The sequence below is a fragment of the Anomaloglossus baeobatrachus genome, chromosome 5 (genome assembly GCF_048569485.1).
Source record: "Anomaloglossus baeobatrachus isolate aAnoBae1 chromosome 5, aAnoBae1.hap1, whole genome shotgun sequence".
Classification (NCBI taxonomy): domain Eukaryota; kingdom Metazoa; phylum Chordata; class Amphibia; order Anura; family Aromobatidae; genus Anomaloglossus; species Anomaloglossus baeobatrachus.
This window is the reverse complement of record NC_134357.1, coordinates 144,931,379-144,951,609: the sequence shown is the minus strand read 5'-3', so window position 1 is coordinate 144,951,609 and position 20,231 is coordinate 144,931,379. Positions and strand designations below refer to the sequence as shown.

At 42.2% G+C, this 20,231-nt stretch overlaps 1 protein-coding gene across 2 annotated transcripts in view; it reads left to right on the top strand.

The window, feature by feature from the left end:
• ALOX5 (arachidonate 5-lipoxygenase) overlaps nt 1-20,231 on the top strand; it is a 357,857-nt gene that overhangs the window by 280,428 nt on the left and 57,198 nt on the right. For both annotated transcript variants that reach the window (XM_075348962.1, XM_075348961.1), the window contains exons 7-9: nt 656-802; nt 2,492-2,695; nt 20,091-20,177. In XM_075348962.1, the coding sequence (XP_075205077.1) occupies nt 656-802; nt 2,492-2,695; nt 20,091-20,177 (438 nt within the window). The remainder of the gene's footprint in view (nt 1-655; nt 803-2,491; nt 2,696-20,090; nt 20,178-20,231) is intronic.

The following is a 20,231-nucleotide window of genomic DNA, read 5'->3' as shown; positions in this document are numbered from 1 at the left end:
TAGCTATTGATTGGCTGCAGCCTGTACTAGTTTGTCAGAGCAGATGTCCAATCTGACCGAATACAGAAGGACTGCAATTGATCGGTGTCTATCAATGTAACAATGTTACATGGCCCGCGAGGACAAAGGGCATTAGAGCACTGAAGCGATTAAGAAGAGGTTAAGTAGTGGGCAACCCCTTTAATAAAATAGAAGTACTTAGAACTTTTTAATGCTGCATGGTATTCAGCGATACAGGAGAAATTGCCTAAATGAGTCGGACAGACTACAGTTTATGCCAAAATTTCTATTATCATAACTAATGGGCATTGCTTTAGCAATATGTGCTGCACATCCCAATTATATGCAAGAATAGTTTTTATTTCCTATAATGTTAGGGACCTACAGTATATTGTTCAGCGGCCCATTGAAAACTTAGATTTAAAGCACCAGAGTAAATCAATTTGACTCTAAGAGAAAATAGTAACCAAATGTAGACTGTGAGCCCTCTCACCTCCTATTCCTGTATGCCTCTTGTATTGTTCATGGTTACTGTACTTTGTCTATGTATGCCCCTTATCACATGTAAAGTGCCATGGAATAAATGGTGCTATAATAATAATAAATAATAATTTGTGTGTATAACAGAATTTGTGCTTTATCTCTTTTTTTACAGCAAGATAACATTTTCATTGTTGATTTTCATCTTCTGGATGGCATCTCTGCAAACAAAACTGATCCATGCACCATTCAGTTCATTGCTGCACCCATCTGCTTATTGTACAAAAATCTTGAAAACAAAATTGTACCAATTGCCATTCAGGTACTGTCAGTGTGACGTCTATTTCAAACAACCAGTAGGTTTAAATCTGGGGCAATCATGTGATTTATGAAGATCACTGTTTGAAGTTGGCTGTAAAATTGCAAAATAATGTCAAAATGATATATGGTTATTGAGTTGTAGGAATGCAGGAGGCCAACAACAGTTTACAGCCAGACAGTGATTAATCTTATACCAATCCTGTTCTATATTTGGACAATGGAAATGTTCTGCTTCTGTCTTTACACCATTTCTTGGTTCCTTTGCAACATTTTGGTGACTAAATTCCATCACATATTCCTCCATGTAAATCTTATAGTCAGGGAAATACATAGAAATTACGAGGTCCAATAGCAGAAGTCGTAATTGGATTCCCACAAATAACGTTTGCAGTCTTTACAAAGCAATTTTCCTCTATTGAAATCACTTAGTGTTCTCACGCATTAAGATACCACGTTTGTAGCACAATAAAGTATGATGTCATCAAGAGTGCCCACCAAACACAGATACTCCAACAGTGAATTGCTCCACAGCACCTATACACACAGTTTGATGACCCTCCTCCACCACAAAGTACAACATATGGTGTGACCCCAACACCATATGATGGCCCTGACACCCTCCGTACAGTATAATGGCCCTCCATCCAGTATAATGCCCATCATGAAGTATAATAGCCCCCATATCTATCCACATATCCACGGTATAGCCCTCTAAGCAGTATAATGGCCCCCCACATAACCCTTCAAACAGTATAATGGCCCCCACCCAACCCTCCAAACAGTATAATTGGGCCACACACAGCCCTCCAAACAGTATAATGACCCGCATATCACTCTCCACAAAGTATACTGGCCTCTCAAAGCCCTCTAAACAGTATAATGGCCCCCACTCAGCTCTCCAAATAATATAATTGGCCCCCACATCCATCCAAACAGTATAATAACCCTACGTTGCCGTCCAAACAGTATAATGGCCCTAACATAGCCCTCTGTGCTCCGAACAGTATAGTAGCCATAGTATAAAGGGCCCCATATTGCCCAGAATGAGTATAATGACCCCCTACATAGCCCTCGAAACAGTATACTGGCACCACATAGCCCTCTAAATGGTAAAATGGCCACCATCCAGCCTTCCAAATAGTATAATGTACCCAGATAGTCTTCCAAACCATATGAATGCCTTTGCAAAGCCCTCCAAACAGTATATTAGCCCCCCCATTGCCCTGCAAACTGTAGAATTGCCCCCACATAGCACTCCAAATAGTATAATGGGCCACCCATAGCTCTCAAAATAGTATAATAGCCCCAACATAGCCATATACCAAACAGACTTAAGTTAAAGGGGATGTTACTGGTTAAAAATAGGATTTGTTTTTTTCTTTTCCAGCAAAAGCATCTCCCTTGTCTTAGGCATCGTCTTAAAGGTACTTGCCATTGCTGACCTGGGGGCTGTTATAAGGCCCCCATTTGTTATTTTTACCCATTGACAACTTGTAATCACATTGTGGAGGTGCACATAGACTTACATGAGGAACTTCCCTCTGATTATGTTAACCATAGATGTTACTTGTATGGACAATTTCATTCCCTGAATATCTCTGCTGAATGTTGGAGCATTCTGTAAAATCCAAAGAATAGAATTATTAATTAGTATGTACATAACACAATTCTTTTGCTTTATATTGTACAGTTAAACCAAACTCCAGGACCAGAAAATCCAATATTTCTTCCATCTGATGCGAAGTATGATTGGCTATTAGCTAAGATATGGGCCAGATCGTCTGATTTCCATATTCATCAGACAGTTACCCACCTTCTGAGGACCCATCTCCTTACGGAAGTCTTTGCGATTGCAATGTATCGTCAATTACCTGCTGTTCACCCTATTTTCAAGGTAATAAGATTACTATTATGCTATGAGTTATTTTGAAATTGCAAATTCAAGAGGTTGTCTCACAGACTATGTATCCTTAAAGGGGTGGTTCACTACTCTGCAATAGTGGCCACATCTCTGTTAAACTGATAGAGAAGGCTTTTTTCAAATACCTTGTTCAGCAAATTCTGCCTGTGAGTGGCGCTATTGCAGTCTGCTTATCCCCATAAAGTGACCCACAGGCTCCGTGACCTCTGAGATTCGGTAATGTCACATCAACTTCCAGTTGACCTGACATCACCAAGGCCAGCCCAGGTCTCCCTGATTGACTGGGCTGTGGGCAGCGTTTCACCGCTCATCACAGCCCAGCGTCACAGAGCAGCATCTGGCACGCGTTCTCTTTCACTGTAGAGCGCAGCAAGCTGGAGCGATGCTGGGCTGTGATGAGAGGTGGAACGCTGACCACAGCCCAGTCACTCAGTAAGACTGGGGCCGGCCTCTGTCATATCAAGTCAATTGGACGTTGATGTGACATCACCGAATTTCAGAGGTCACGAAGCCCCTGGGATTACGTGATGGGGATGAGCTGACCGCAATAGTGCCGCTCACAGGCAGAATTGGCTGAACAAGGTATTTAGAAAAAGCCTTCCCTATCAGTTTTACAGAGATGTGATCACTATTGCTGAATAGAGAATCACCTCTTTAAATCGGCTGTTCAAAGACCCTCAGTTTAGCAGTTTATGATGTGGCTGGCTGCTGGGAAATGTAGTTTAGGCACCTATTCAAGTGAATGGTCATCTGTGTAATACGGTACATGGATAACTCGAGTCTGCTGGAGAAATAGTCACTGCTGGTCTGCAAGAGAGAGAGGGAAGGGAAAATCCATGTTAATCCCTTCCCCCCCAACCTGTTTTCACCCTCATGACCAGGACAATTTTTTCAATTCTGACCAGTGTCACTTTACGAGGTAATAACTCTGGAACGCTTCAAGGGATCCCAGTGATTCTGAGAATGTTTTTTGTGACATATTGTACTTCATGTTAATGGTAGTTTTAGGCCGATATTGTTTTGTGTTTCTTTGTGAATAAAATCAGAAATTTGGCAAAACTTTGGTAAATTTTGCCATTTTCAAATTTGTATGCCCTTAAATCAGTGTTATGTCACACAAAGTAATTAATTAAAAACATTTCCCACATGTCTACTTCACATCAGCACCAGCTTTGAAACATATTTTTTGTAACAAAGTTAGTAGGGTTAAAGGTTTATCATCAATTTCCAATTTTTCCAACAAATCTTACAAAATCATTTTTGGGGGGGAACCACATCACATTTAAAGTGACTTTGAGAAGCCTAGGTGTCAGAAAATACCCAAAAGTGACACCATTCTAAAAACTGAACCTCAAAGAGCTCAAACCCACATCCAAGAAGTCTATTAACTCTTCACAGGAAATAAAGCAATGTTAAAGGAAAACAATGAAAAATGAACTTTTTCGCAAATGTTACTTTAGCCCCAAATTTTGTATTTTCACAAAGGTAACAGGATAAATTGCACAACAAAATATAAAGGCCATTTTTTCTGAGTTCAGTTACCCCATACACAACAGTTCAAAAGTTTGGGGACACCCAGACAGTTTTGTCTTTTCCATGAAAAATCCTACTTTTATTTATAAAATTTATAAGTGAGTTGCATAATGAATAGAAAATATCGTCCAGACATTGACGAGGTTAGAAATAATGATTTTTAAGAAATAATAATTTTCTCCTTCAACTTTGCTTTCGTCACAGAATGCTCCTTTGCAGTAATTCCAGCTTTGCAGACCTTTGGAATTCTAGCTGTTAATTTGCAGAGGTAATCTGGAGATATTTCACCCCATGCTTCCAGAAGCGCCTCCCACAAGTTGGATTGTCTTGATGGGCACTTGTTGTGTACCATACGGTCAAGCTGCTCCCACAACAGCTCAATAGAGTTGAATCTGGTTACTGGGCTGGCCACTCCATTACAGATAGAATACCAGCTGCCTGCTTCTTCCCTAAATAGTTCATGCATAATTTGGAGGTGTGCTTTTGGTCATTGTCCTGTTGTAGGATGAAATTGGCTCCACTCAAGCGCTATCCACAGGGTATGGCATGGCGTTGCAAATGGAGTCATAGCCTTCTTTATTTAAAATCCCTTTTACTTTGTACAAATCTCGCACTTTACCAGCACCAAAGCAACCCCAGACCATCACATTACCTCCACCATGCTTGACAAATGGTGTCTGGCACTCTTCCAGCATCTTTTCAGTAGTTCTGCATTTCACAAATGTTCTTCTGTATGATCCAAACACCTCAAATTTCGATTAATCTGTCCATAACACTTTTTTTCCAATCTTCCTCTGTCCAATGTCTGTGTTCTTTTGCCCATATTAATCTTTTCCTTTTATTAGCCAGTCTCAGATATGGCTTTTTCTTTGCCACTCTGCCCTGAAGGCCAGCATCCCGGAGTCGCCTCTTAACTGTAGACGTTGACACTGGCAGTTTGCGGGTAGTATTTAAAGAAGCTGCCACTTAAGGACCTGTGAGGCGTCGATTTCTCAAACTAGAGACTGTAATATACTTATCTTGTTGCTCAGTTGTGCAGCGCAGCCTCCCACTTCTCTTTCTACTCTGGTTAGATCCTGTTTGTGCTCTCCTCTGAAGAGAGTAGTACACACCGTTGTAGGAAATCTTCAGTTTCTTGGCAATTTCTCGCATGGAATATCCTTCATTTCTAAAGGCCCCGTCACACTAAGCAACATCGCTAGCAACATCGCTGCTAACGAACAACTTTTGTGACGTAACAGCGATGTTGCTAGCGATGTTGCTGTGTGTGACATCCAGCAACAACCTGGCCCCTGCTGTGAGGTCGTTGGTTGTTGCTGAATGTCCTGGGCCATTTTTTAGTTGTTGCTGTCCTGCTGTGAAGCACAGATCGCTGTGTGTGACAGCAAGACAGAAACAACTAAATGTACAGGCAGCAGGAGCCGGCTTCTGCGGAGGCTGGTAACCACAGTAAACATCGGGTAACCAAGAAGCCCTGTCCTTGGTTACCCGATATTTACCTTCGTTACCAGCCTCCGCCCTCGCTGCCAGTGCCAGCTCCTGCTCCTTGCACATGTAGCTGCAGCACACATTGGGTAATTAACCCCATGTGTGCTGTAACTAGGAGAGCAGGGAGCCAGCGCTAAGCATTGTGCGCTGCTCCCTGCTCTGTGCACATGTAGCTGCAGCACACATCGGGTAATTAACCCGATGTGTGCTGTAACTAGGAGAGCAGGGAGCCAGCGCTAAGCGGTGTGCGCTACTCCCTGCTCTCTGCACGTGTAGCTGCGTGCGCTGGTAACCAAGGTAAATATCGGGTTGGTTACCCGATATTTACCTTAGTTACCAAGCGCAGCATCTTCCATGCGGCGCTGGGGGTTGGTCACTGGTTGCTGGTGAGCTCACCAGCAACTCGTGTAGCGACGCTCCAGCGATCCCTGCCAGGTCAGGTTGCTGGTGGGATCGCTGGAGCGTCGCAGTGTGACATCTCACCAGCAACCTCCTAGCAACTTACCAGCGATCCCTATCGTTGTTGGGATCGCTGATAAGTTGTTTAGTGTGACTGGACCTTAAGAACAAGAATAGACTGTCTTTTTGTGGCCATTTTGAGAGTTTAATTGAACCATCAAATGTAATGGTCCAGATTCTCAACTAGCTCAAACGAAGGTCAGTTTTATAGCTTCTCTAATCAGCAAAACTGTTTTCAGATGTGTTAACATACTTCCACAAGGGTTTTCAAGGGATTTCTAAACATCTATTAGCCTTCTAACACAGTTGGCAAACACAATGTACTATTAGAACACTGAAGTGATGGTTGTTGGAAATTGGCCTCTATACACCTATGTAGATATTAAATTAAAAACCAGACGTTTGCCGCTAGAAGTCATTTACCACATTAACAATGTATAAAGTGTATTTCTGTTTAATTTAACCCCTTACGACCCATGACGTACTAGGTACGTCATGGATCGTGTGCCGGTAATCCCCGCCCCCTGCCGCCGGCAGGCGGACGCGATCCGCGCACATATCAGCTGTTATTAAGGCCTTTAACCCCTTACATTTCGCTGCCAAAATCTGGCAGCGATATGTATATGGGCGCCGCCAAGACAGTCACTTACTCCGCCCCCACCGGAAGTCACATGACATGATCACGTGTCTTTCGGTGGTTGCCATGGTAGCAAAGGGTCATGTGATGACGCCTGTAGCTAACATGACTCACTTCCTCTCAATGCCGGAATACAGCCGGCATTGAAAGTAAAGCAGCAAATCTGCAGTTTTCAGCTCTGTAGCTGAGATCTGCAGATAGTGCAGAGCGATCGGATTGCTGATCGCTATAGCCCCCTAGGGGGACTAGTAAAATAAAAAAAAAAAGTAAAAAAAAAAGTTTTAAAAAATAAAAAAAAATAAAAAAACCTAAAAGTTCAAATCACCCCCTTTCACCCCATTGAAAATTAAAGGGTTAAAAAAATACAAAATACACACATATTTAGTATCGCCACGTTCAGAAATGCCCGATCTATCAAAATATAAAATTAATGAATCTGATCAGTAAACGGCATAGCGGCAAAAAAATTCCAAACGCCAAAATTACGTTTTTTGGTCGCCGCAAATTTTGCACAAAATGCAATAACAGGCGATCAAAACGTAGCATCTGCGCAAAAATGGTACCGTTAAAAACGTCAGGTCGAGACGCAAAAAATAAGCCATCACTGAGCCTCAGATCCTGAAAAATGAGAACGCTACGGGTTTTGGAAAATGGCGCAAAACGTGCGCCACGTTTTTTGGACAAGCTTGTGAATTTTATTTAACCCCTTAGATACAAGAACAACCTATACATGTTTGGTGTCTACAAACTCGCACTGACCTGAGGCATCACATAGATATCTCAGTTTTACCATATAGTGAACACAGTGAATAAAATATCCCAAAAACTATTGTACGATCACACTTTTTTTGCAATTTTTCCGCACTTGGAATTTTTTTGCCGTTTTCCAGTACACTATATGGTAAAACGTATGGTTTCATTTAAACGTACAACTCGTCCCGCAAAAAACAAGCCCTCATATGGCAAGATTGATGGAAAAATAAAAAAGTTACGCCACTCGGAAGAAGGGGAGCAAAACGCAAAAACGGAAAGTGCCCGGGGGCTGAAGGGGTTAATGTTAGCTTAGTTGAAAAAAAATATGCTTTCCTTTCAAAAATAAGGAAATATATAAGTGACCCTAAACGTTTGAACTGTAATGTATGTGGCGGAAAAGTACTGTTTGGAAACACGGCAAGGCTTGGAAGGGAAAGAGCGCCATTTGACTTTTTGAACACAAAATTGTCTGGAATTGTTACCGGACACCATGTCACATTTGGGGAGCTTCTGATGTGCTTAAATTGCGGCGCTCCCCACAAAAGCGATCCCGTTTTGGAAACAACGCCCCTCAAGGAATTTATCTAGAGGTGTGGTGAGCACCTTGAACCCCGAGAGCTTTACAGAATTTTATAACCTTAAGCTGTGAAAATTTGAAAAAATACATTTTTACCAGTCTGATAAAGCTATATTTGAAAATTTCCAATGTATGCTGGGATGTTCAAACAAAGCGTCATCAAGGGGGCAGAGTCTGTGGTTACTGCTGAATCCTCTGCCCCCTTCCTGAAACGAAGCATCATCAGTGACGCTCATTTCAAGGGTTCATCCCTGGAATGTCCCTACATGCTGTGAACTACCGTATGTGATGTGCACAATGCATGCTCTATTGTCAGCTTAGATAAACATTAATGAGCCGGTAACAAAGCGGTTTCAGAATACCCAGCAGAGACCAGTAACATCACCTACAAGGCAACGCAAGTCTGCTGCATGCCGGGTATTCTGAAACCGCTATTTGTCTTTGGACCACCCCTTTAAATGTTAACCCCTTCCCTTAAATGAAGCTACCAAACACACTCGGCTGGGCTCCATGAAAATGAGCTCTGCACTATAAAAAACAAAAGCTTTCATCACAGGAGAATAACAGCAGGTAGAAAAAGCAAGTCAAAAGCAAATGCAATTTTTTTCATGCTGTCTAAAGAAATGTAAAACCTTGAGGACACCTCTTTAAGTCTGATGTAATTCTATTTTGTGGTAAATTGCACATTTTCTGTCACAGAAATATTAAAATTAAGAAATAGCAACACATTTTAGACATTGTTCAAATATCTAATACTATACTACATAAACAGGTAGGTCCAGAAATATTTGGACAGTGACACAATTTTCGCGAGTTGGGCTCTGCATGCCACCACATTGGATTTGAAATGAAACCTCTACAACAGAATTCAAGTGCAGATTGTAACGTTTAATTTGAAGGTTTGAACAAAAATATCTGATAGAAATTGTAGGAATTGTACACATTTTTTTACAAACACTCCACATTTTAGGGGGTCAAAAGTAATTGGACAAATAAACCAAACCCAAACAAAATATTTTTATTTTCAATATTTTGTTGCGAATACTTTGGAGGCAATCACTGCCTTAAGTCTGGAACCCATGGATATCACCAAACGCTGGGTTTCCTCCTTCTTAATGCTTTGCCAGGCCTTTACAGCCGCAGCCTTCAGGTCTTGCTTGTTTGTGGGTCTTTCCGTCTTAAGTCTGGATTTGAGCAAGTGAAATGCATGCTCAATTGGGTTAAGATCTGGTGATTGACTTGGCCATTGCAGAATGTTCCACTTTTTTGCACTCATGAACTCCTGGGTAGCTTTGGCTGTATGCTTGGGGTCATTGTCCATCTGTACTATGAAGCGCCGTCCGATCAACTTTGCGGCATTTGGCTGAATCTGGGCTGAAAGTATATCCCGGTACACTTCAGAATTCATCCGGCTACTCTTGTCTGCTGTTATGTCATGAATAAACACAAGTGACCCAGTGCCATTGAAAGCCATGCATGCCCATGCCATCACGTTGCCTCCACCATGTTTTACAGAGGATGTGGTGTGCCTTGGATCATGTGCCGTTCCCTTTCTTCTCCAAACTTTTTTCTTCCCATCATTCTGGTACAGGTTGATCTTTGTCTCATCTGTCCATAGAATACTTTTCCAGAACTGTGCTGGCTTCATGAGGTGTTTTTCAGCAAATTTAACTCTGGCCTGTGTATTTTTGGAATTGATGAATGGTTTGCATCTAGATGTGAACCCTTTGTATTTACTTTCATGGAGTCTTCTCTTTACTGTTGACTTAGAGACAGATACACCTACTTCACTGAGAGTGTTCTGGACTTCAGTTGATGTTTTGAACGGGTTCTTCTTCACCAAAGAAAGTATGCGGCGATCATCCACGACTGTTGTCATCCGTGGACGCCCAGGCCTTTTTGAGTTCCCAAGCTCACCAGTCAATTTCTTTTTTCTCAGAATGTACCCGACTGTTGATTTTGCTACTCCAAGCATGTCTGCTATCTCTCTGATGGATTTTTTCTTTTTTTCAGCCTCAGGATGTTCTGCTTCACCTCAATTGAGAGTTCCTTAGACCGCATGTTGTCTGGTCACAGCAACAGCTTCCAAATGCAAAACCACACACCTGTAATCAACCCCAGACCTTTTAACTACTTCATTGATTACAGGTTAACGAGGGAGACGCCTTCAGAGTTAATTGCAGCCCTTAGAGTCCCTTGTCCAATTACTTTTGGTCCCTTGAAAAAGAGGAGGTTATGCATTACAGAGCTATGATTCCTAAACCCTTTCTCCGATTTGGATGTGAAAACTCTCATATTGCAGCTGGGAGTGTGCACTTTCAGCCCATATTATATATATAATTGTATTTCTGAACATGTTTTTGTAAACAGCTAAAATAACAAAACTTGTGTCACTGTCCAAATATTTCTGGACCTAACTGTACAAAAGCTAAAATATGAACAAGATTCAGGTATGACATATTAATATTACCATATCTAGTTATTAGAGGGCATGTTTCCTAAAAAATGACCTGTTGCTTAAATTAGGTTTTTGTGTCAAATGCTTTTTTTTTTTTTAAATCTTCATTTCCTTTTGCCATATCACAAACCGTATTAAAAGTAAAAAAAATAGAAATCTTAACACTGGTCACTGGGGCTATCTTAGACTCAGACTTCATGTTCTTTTAAGAAATCCACATGTTCATAAAGAGGAAAAGACTGACTCATACTTTGTGTAGTCAAGCATCTAATGAGCATGTGCAAAGGCCATTGTTAATGGAGGTGGAGCAGGGTCAGCAGTGACATGATCTGTTGTGATTGGTGGATCATGGGTTATTTTGGGTATTACCTGTTACTGTAAACATGTCTCTGACTACACTGTGCTTGCTGAAAACTTCCTGAAAGCGCAAGAAAAAGGAGTCATTATTGTGATATGAAAAAAAAATTGAAAAAAATGTTTAAAAAATACATGGAAAAACAACCCCTGATTTAAAAGGAATCTGTCAGCAGGTTTTTGCTGCCTCATCTGAGAGCAGCATAATGTAGAGACAGAGATTCTGAATCCAACAATAATTCTAACACAATCAGAATTTTTAGAATAAGGCTCCTTTCAGATTGCATTTTTCCCTACGTCCACAGGTCCTGGCGGAGCATCCGTCCGAACCGCCCCTCCCCCACTCTGCAAAGCGTGTTCCGGACGCATGCGCCGGCAGGGCCATTCACTGTAATGGAGCACACTGCATTAGCGTGTGCTCTGTTTTGTGCCATTTTTGAACATATACGTTTTCTGCAGACGGACACCCGAATGTAATCGACTACGTTCGGGTGTCCGTCTGCAGAAAATGTATATGTGCAAAAATAGCACAAAACAGAGCACACGCTAACGCAGTGTGCTCCATTACAGTGAATGGCCCTGCTGGCGCATGCATGCGAAACACGCTTTGCAGAGTGGGGGAGGGACAGATGCTCCGACGGGACCTGTGAACGTAGGGAAAAACGCAATCTTTAAGGAGCCTTAGCCATGTAACAGAGCTGAGAGAACTGTCCCGCCCGCACCAGACTCTCAATTGAGATTGTACACTGAGAGTGACATGGGCGTTTGACAGTGGGGATATTGTGTTTAGGGTGATGAGTTGTGTTGCTTTTACTCCAAACATCGTTTGGCATTGTGCCCAAAAAGTTTGATTTTGGTTTCATATGACCAGAGCATCTTCTTCCACATGTTTGTTGTGTCTCTCAGGTGGCTCAGGCAAGCTTTAAACAACACTTTTTATGGATATCTTGGAGAAATGGCTTTCTTCTTGTCACTCTTCCATAAAGGCCAGATTTGTGCAGTGTACGACTGATTGTTGTCCTGTGGACAGACTCTCCCACCTCAGCTGTAGATCTCTGCAGTTCATCCAGAGTGATCATGGGCCTCTTGGCTACATCTCTGATCAGTCTTCTCCTTGTTTGAGATGAAATTTTTGAGGGACGGCCGGGTCTTGGCAGATTTGCAGTGGTATGATACTCCTTCCATTTCAATATGATCACTTGCACAGTGCTCCTTGGGATGTTTAAAGTTTTGGAAATCTTTTTGTAACCAAATCCGTTTTTAAACGTCTCCACAACAGTATCATGGACCTGCCTGTTTTGTTCCTTGGTCTTCATGATGCTCTCTGTGTTTTAAACAGAACACTGAGACTATCACATCACAGAGCAGGTGCATTTATAAGGAGACAAGATTACACACAGGTGGCTTATATTTATCATCATCAGTCATTTAGGACAACATTGGATCATTCAGAGATACTCAATGAACTTCTGGAGTGAGTTTGCTGCACTGAAAGTAAAGGGGCCGAATAATATTGCACGCCTCAATTTTCAGTTTATTCTCAGTTACAAAAGTTTAAAATAAGCAATAAATTTCGTTCAACTTCACAATTGTGTCCCACTTGTTCTTGATTCTTCACCATAACATTTCACTTTTTATCTTTATGTTTGAAGCCTGAAATGTGGGGAAAGGTTGAAAAATTCAAGGGAGCCGAATATTTTCGCAAGGCACTCTATACAGTGTGTCCTCCCATATCCTGCAAATGTATGTTGCAAATGTATGTAAAGCGCTGTGGAATTAATAGCGCTGTATAAATGAATAAAATTATTATTATTATTATTATTATTATTATTAATTATTATTATTATTATTATTATTATTATTATTATTATTATTATATCCTGTCCTCTGCCATTAACTTGAGAACGGTGGCAGCTATAGGCCTAGAAGCGGTGTCTAGGTATAGTAAAGTAGCCATGCGCTACGCATTGAAACCACCTATAGCGCCAACTGGTGGAAAACAACGGAGTTAGCATTTTTATCTCAAACGGAACGAGATAGAGAAAAAAAGTGAATTACAAAGTTGTAGGGCATCATCAATTCAATACAAATCAAAACTTTACATACAGAAATGCTATGATTAGTACGGGTAAAACTCACAAGGCTGCGGACGTGAAGCGATACCTCATGGAGACCTTCCTACAAGTCATTGGGTATGGTGGCTGGTGGAGTGGCCTCCACGCTCACCTGACCTGACCCCATTGGACTTCTTTCTGTGAGGTCACATCAAAAACAGCAGGTGTATGCGACCCCTCCATCAACATTGCAGGACCTACGACGACGTATCACAGATGCTTGTGCAAACGTGTCACCTACCATATTGCACAACGTGCAGCAAGATACAGTATGCTGTCCAGAGTCCAGATGTGCATTGCAGCTGACGGTGGCCACTTTGAGCATCAAAGTTAAATGGGCGCCATATGCGTGATCAGCATTCAATGTTTTGGGGGGTCATGGGTTTCCTATCATAGCATTTCTGTATGCAAGGTGTCGATTCGTATTGAATTGATGATGCCCTACAATTTTTTAATTCACTTTTTTTCTCTATCTCGTTCCGTTTTTTAGATAAAAATGCTAACTGGTTGTTTTACACCAGGTGGCGCTATAGGTGGTTTCATTGTGTAGCGCATGGCTACTTAGCTGCAGAAAATGTTCATAACCTTTCTGCAGTCATTCCCCAGCAAAACCTATGGTAAAGAAAAAATGGTGCGCACACTGCGTTTTGTGTTTTTATTTTGTCAGAATTTCTGCAGCAAAAAGAATGTGCATGTCACTTCTTTTCTGCAGGTCCCTGCGGTTTTTGCCATAGATAATGGTAATAGAAAACTCAGGGACCAACCCGCGGAAAAACCTCGGCAAAACTGTGCAAAAACATGGCAAACTGCGGCAAAAACGAGGGTGCGAATTTTGCCGCGGGTACGGTATTCTGCCAGAGGGTGCGGATTTTTCTTAAGAAAAGTCCATTTTTAGTGCACACATAGCCTAAGGGGTACTTTGCACACTACGACATCGCAAGCCGATGCTGCGATGCCGAGCGCGATAGTCCCCGCCCCCGTCGCAGCAGCGATATCTTATGATTGCTGTCGTAGCGAACATTATCGCTATGGCAGCTTCACATCCACTTACCTGCCCTGCGATGTCACACGGCAGGCGGCCAATAGGAGCGGAGGGGCGGAGATGAGCGGGACGTAAACATCCCGCCCACCTCCTTCTTCCGCATAGCTGGTGGATGCAGGTAAGGTGATGTTCCTCGCTCCTACGGCTTCACACACAGCGATGTGTGCTGCCTGCTGGAACGAGGAACAACATCGTACCGTTGCTGATGTGAAATTATGGAAATGTCGGACCCTACATCAATCATAAGATAACGACGCTTTTGCGCTCGTTAATCGTATGTAAAAGGATTCACATACTGCGATGTCGACAGCGACGCCGGATGTGCGTCACTTTCGATTTGACCCCACCGACATCGCGATCTCGTAGTGTGCAAAGTACCCCTAAGAGTCTTGTGGGTGGTCCTATTGAATGACTGACACATGTCTCTAAATACTCTCATACAAGGAAATGACTAATCATTGAGTAGGACCCATGTTCTTTTGGAATGCACACCTACTGACAGATTCCCTTTAAGCTCAAAATGAACATAAATTAATACATCCAGTTGTTACTTCATATTTTTGAACAATGTATATTTATTAATCTATTCTGTGACAATCTCCATCTTAAAAATGAGAGGTTCCCTTTAATAAATGCTGGATTTGGGCCACTTTTCTCTGGCTCACTATTAGACTCTGCCCAAATACTTAAAAAAGTTAATCTGCCCTTACTTAATAGTTTACAAAATCTAATCATCAAAAAAATGATACTGTAAGATTTTTATAGAGTAAAAATTTGTTCACTCCCAATTAAAGACTAAAAGATATCTGAAAAAATCAGGGGAGGATATTATTGTGTAACACTCTTCCTTTTTTCCTCTGGAATACATTTTCACATGTATTGGCCAGCAGTTTGTTCGATGCCAGGTTTTTTTTTTTGCATGTTTGGGTACAAAGTCAGAAATATAATCAGTAGTGTTTTGCAAGCTGTAAAGTAAATTTCACGCTTCAGATAAATACACAAAATATACTTCAGTAAACAGTGTACTGTTAGGGCCGTATCTCACAGCATCACGAAAAATGCAAACTTCACTTTTCCGCTTCCCACTAGCACCTTGGAACTGAGTATCAGTATTTGCATACCCACCTCATTCTCATTCTGAAGTTTTACACATTTTAGGAGAACAAAGATCTCTATGTTGTATGACGCATATAGAAGTCCACGTGCAGGCTAAGGCTACTTTCACACATCAGTTTTCTGTATTCAGGCACAGTCCTTTTTTTTCCGGCTCCAACGGATCCGTAAAAAATAGTGAAAACCGTATCCACCGGATCCGTTTTTTGCCGCATTGCGCCGGATCCGGCGTCAATAGGCCTCCATTGTAAAACACGCCGGATCCGGCGTGATGCGTTTTTTTTGCCGGACAAAAAAACATTGCAAGATACGTTGCCTCCGGCCGCTGCTTTAATTAATTTTGCCGCATCCGGAAAAAAACGGATGCAACGCAAAGCCATCAGGCACAATCCGGTAACAATGCAAATCTATGGGGATAAAATGGATGCGGTACCGGATCCGTTTTACCCGTTTTTTTCCGGATTATGCCTGATGGAAAAAACCTGATGTGTGAAAGTAGCCTTAGTACCAAAATATATAGCGAATGTTTCACAGGGGTTGTCTTCCAGCTGTTTGTAATATGTCCCACAATTAAATATTTCTTCAAACATAATCATGCTCATGTGTATGGATAGTGCTGAAACATATTTGTTATAGCGCCCCTTGTAGTTGATTTTATCCGCTGTTAGAATGTCTAGATCTACAATAAGGTGAGTATTTTTGATCGTTAACGGACGTTCGTTGGTGTCACACGCAACGGAGTCGCTAACGATGCCGGATGTGCGTCACGGAATCCGTGACCCCGGCGATATATCGTTACATACGTCGTTACGTGTGACGGGGCCTTTAGTCGACCAATATTTATTGGCAGCCCGGTACAAAAGTGCCAATCATTCTTCCTGACCATCCACTGGTCTGGATACTTATGACCATGTGATATTTCAGTTTTTTTTATTTAATAAATTTGCAATAATTTTTATATTTCTTTTTTTCTATCAAGATGGGGTGCAGAGTGTACATTAATGAGAAAAAAAATTAACTTTTTTGAATTTACAAAATGGCTGCAATGAAACAAAAAGTGAAAAATTTAAAGAGGTCTGAATATTTTCCGTACCCACTGCATATTCCATATGTGTACCATACTCTGTTACAATATATACTCTATGGGTGGACTGTTTCATGTGCTATGAAGTTTTGTGGAGTATATGGTTCTATTGCATGCAGACTTTTACCAAATGTTATAAAACAAACTGCTTACTTTATGAAAGTGAATTTGGCACCAGGTTTTTACTATGTAATCTGAGAGCAGCATGGTGCCAGGACAGAGAAATTGATCCCAGTGGTATGTCACTTTCTAGTCTAAAGGGTGCTTTACACGCTGCGACATCGCTAGCGATTGCTAGCAATGTCGCGAGTGATAGCACCCGCCCCCGTCATTTGTGCGACATTTAGTGATCGCTGCCGTAGCGAACATTATCGCTACGGCAGCGTCACACGCACATACCTTTTCAGCGACATTGCTGTGACCGCCGAACAATCCCTCCTTCAAGGGGGAGGTGCGTTTGGCATCATAGCGACGTCACTGCGTCGTCACTAAGCGGCCGTCCAATAGAAGCGGAGGGGCGGAGATGAGCGGCCGGAACATGCCGCCCACCTCCTTCCTTCCTTATTGCCGGTGGATGCAGGTAAGGAGATGTTCGTCGTTCCTGCGGTGTCACACATAGCGATGTGTGATGCAGCAGGAATGACGAACAACCAGCGGCATGCACCACCAACGATATTATGAAAAGGAGCGACGTGTCAACGATCAACGATTTTTGACGCTTTTGCGATCGTTGATCGTCGCTCCTTGGTGTCACACGCTGCGATGTCGCTAACGGCGCCGGATGTGCGTCACTAACCACGTGACCCCGTCGATATATCGTTAGCGATGTCGCAGCATGTAAAGCACCCTTACATCTCATTTTAAAACAATCACTGATTTTTCTGATACAGATGTAGCAGTGCACAGAATGCTGAGCTCTATTTATCCCCACCCACACCACTGATTGGCAGCTTTTTGTGTACACTGCATAAGCAAAAAAACTGCTGATCTGTGGTGGGAGTAGGGTTACACAGAGCAGGAGGACACCTAGTACTATAGTGATAATCTCCTGCTGATAAAACACAGATTTTATTGAAACAACAACACACAGTTTAGTAAGTGACACATCATTGTAATCAGGCTTTCATCACCTACATGACGCTGCTCTCATACTACATAGCAAAAACCCAATGACAGATTCTCTTCAAATAGATTATTTTTAGATCTGATGAGACTTTTGTATTTACTTTGACTAATCCATGTCAGTATAAAATTGTGACATTAAAACAATTCAGCTACATTCTTTTCACTCTAGACAAGAATGAAAAGCATTAATAACAGCTGAAACATAACCAATCAATCAATAAATCGTATTATACAGTACAGACCAAAAGTTTGAACACACCTTCTCATTCAAAGAGTTTTCTTTATTTTCATGACTGAAAATTGTAGATTCACATTGAAGGCATCAAAACTATGAATTAAAACATGTGGAATAAAATACTTGACAAAAAAGTGTGAAACAACTGAAAATATGTCTTATATTCTAGGTTCTTCAAAGTAGCCACCTTTTGCTTTGATTACTGCTTTGCACACTCTTGGCATTCTCTTGATGAGCTTCAAGAGGTAGTCACCGGAAATGGTTCTCACTTCACAGGTGTGCCCTGTCAGGTTTAATAAGTTGGATTTCATGCCTTGGGACCATCAGTTCTGTTGTGCCGAAGTCTGGTGGATACACAGCTGATAGTCCTACTGAATAGACTGTTAGCTGCTTTTTTTCTTGCCATAATACAAATTCTAGTAAAGAAAAATGAGTGGCCATCATTACTTTAAGAAATGAAGGTCAATCAGTCCGAAAAATTGGGAAAACTTTGAAAGTTTCCCCAAGTGCAGTGGCAAAAACCATTAAACGCTACACAGAAACTGGCTCACATGAGGACCGCCCCAGGAAAGGAAGACCAAGAGTCACCTCTGCTGCGGAGGATAAGTTTATTCGAGTCACTAGCCTCAGAAATCGCAGGTTAACAGCAGCTCAGATTAGAGACCAGGTAATTGCAACACAGAGTTCTAGCAGCAGACACATCTCTAGAACAACTGTTAAGAGGAGACTTTGTGCAGCCGGCCTTCATGGTAAAATACCTGCTAGGAAAAAACTGCTAAGGACAGGCAACAAGCAGAAGAGATTTGTTTGGGCTAAAGAACACAAGGAATGGACATTAGACCAGTGGACATCTGTGCTTTAGTCTGATGAGTCCAAATTTGAGATCTTTGGATCCAACCACCGTGTCTTTGTGCAACACAGAAAAGGTGAACGGATGGACTCTATATGAATGGTACCCATCGTGAAGCATGGAGGAGGAGGTGTGGAGGTGCTTTGCTGGTGACACTGTTGGGGATTTATTCAAAATTAAAGGCATACTGAACCAGCATGGCTACCATAGCATCTTGCAGCGGCATGCTATTCTATCCAGTTTGCGTTTAGTTGGACCATCATTTATTTTTCAACAGGACAATGGCCCCAAACACACCTCCAGGTTGTGTAAGGGCTATTTGACTAAGAAGGAGAGTGATGGGGTACTACGCCAGATGACCTGGCCTCCACAGTCACCAGACCAGAACCCAATTGAGATGTTTTGGGGTGAGTTGGACCGCAGAGTTAAGGCAAAAGGGCCAACAAGTGCTCAGCATCTCTGGGAACTCCTTCAAGACTGTTATGCCGGCGTCACACGGTACGATATATTGTGCGGTATGTCGGCGAGGTCACGGAATTCGTGACGCACATCCGGCATCATTAGAGATGTCGTACCGTGTGACACCTCCGAACGACTGTGAACGAGTAAAAACACTCACCTTATCGTTGCTCGTTGACACGTCATTCATTTTCAAAATGTCGGTCCTCCTTCTGTGCTCCGGTTGTTCGTCGTTCCTGTGGCAGCACACATCGCTCCGTGTGACAACCCGGGAATGACGAACACAGCTTACCTGTGTCCCACCGGCAATGCGGAAGGAAGGAGGTGGGCGGGATGTTACGTCCCGCTCATCTCCGCCCCTCCGCTTCCATTGGGCGGCCGCTGTGTGACGTCGCTGTGACGCCAAACATCCCTCCCCCTTCAGGAAGAGGATGTCCGCCGCCCACAGCGACGTCGTCAGGGAGGTAAGTGCGTGTGACGGGGGTTTAACGACTTTGTGCGCCACGGGCAACTAATTGTCCGTGACGCACAAACGACGGGGGTGGGCAGGTACAATCGCTCGTGCGATCGCACGATAGATCGTACCGTGTGATGCTGGCCTTAGAAGACCATTTCCGGTGACTACCTCTTGAAGCTCATCAAGAGAATGCCAAGAGTGTGCAAAGCAGCAATCAAAGCAAAAGGTGGCTACTTTGAAGTACCTAGAATATAAGACATATTTTCAGTTGTTTCACACTTTTTTGTTAAGTATTTCATTCCACATGTGTTAATTCATAGTTTTGATGCCTTCAATGTGAATCTACAATTTTCAGAGTCATGAAAATACAGAAAACTCTTTGAATGAGGTGTGTCCAAACTTTTGGTTTGTACTGTATATAGACAAACATCCTAACAGGGAAGATTTATCAAAAGTAGGGGAATAGAAATATTTAACAATTGCCTATTGATTACCGATACTTTTTTATTTCTAAAAAGGGCTTCTCAGAGCTGGAATGTGGTTATTGTTGGCAAATCTTCCTTCTCTTTTCATCTATTTTAATAAGTCTCCCCTTAAATGCTTCGATGTGCTCCTCATTTTATGTTTCAGCTGCTGGTACCACATGTAAGATTTACTATCGCAATCAACACGAAAGCACGAGAGCAACTAATTTGTGAATGTGGCCTCTTCGATAAGGTTTGATTCATATGAATTTTATTCTGCAGCTTTTCTTACTTGGAAATGATGTAG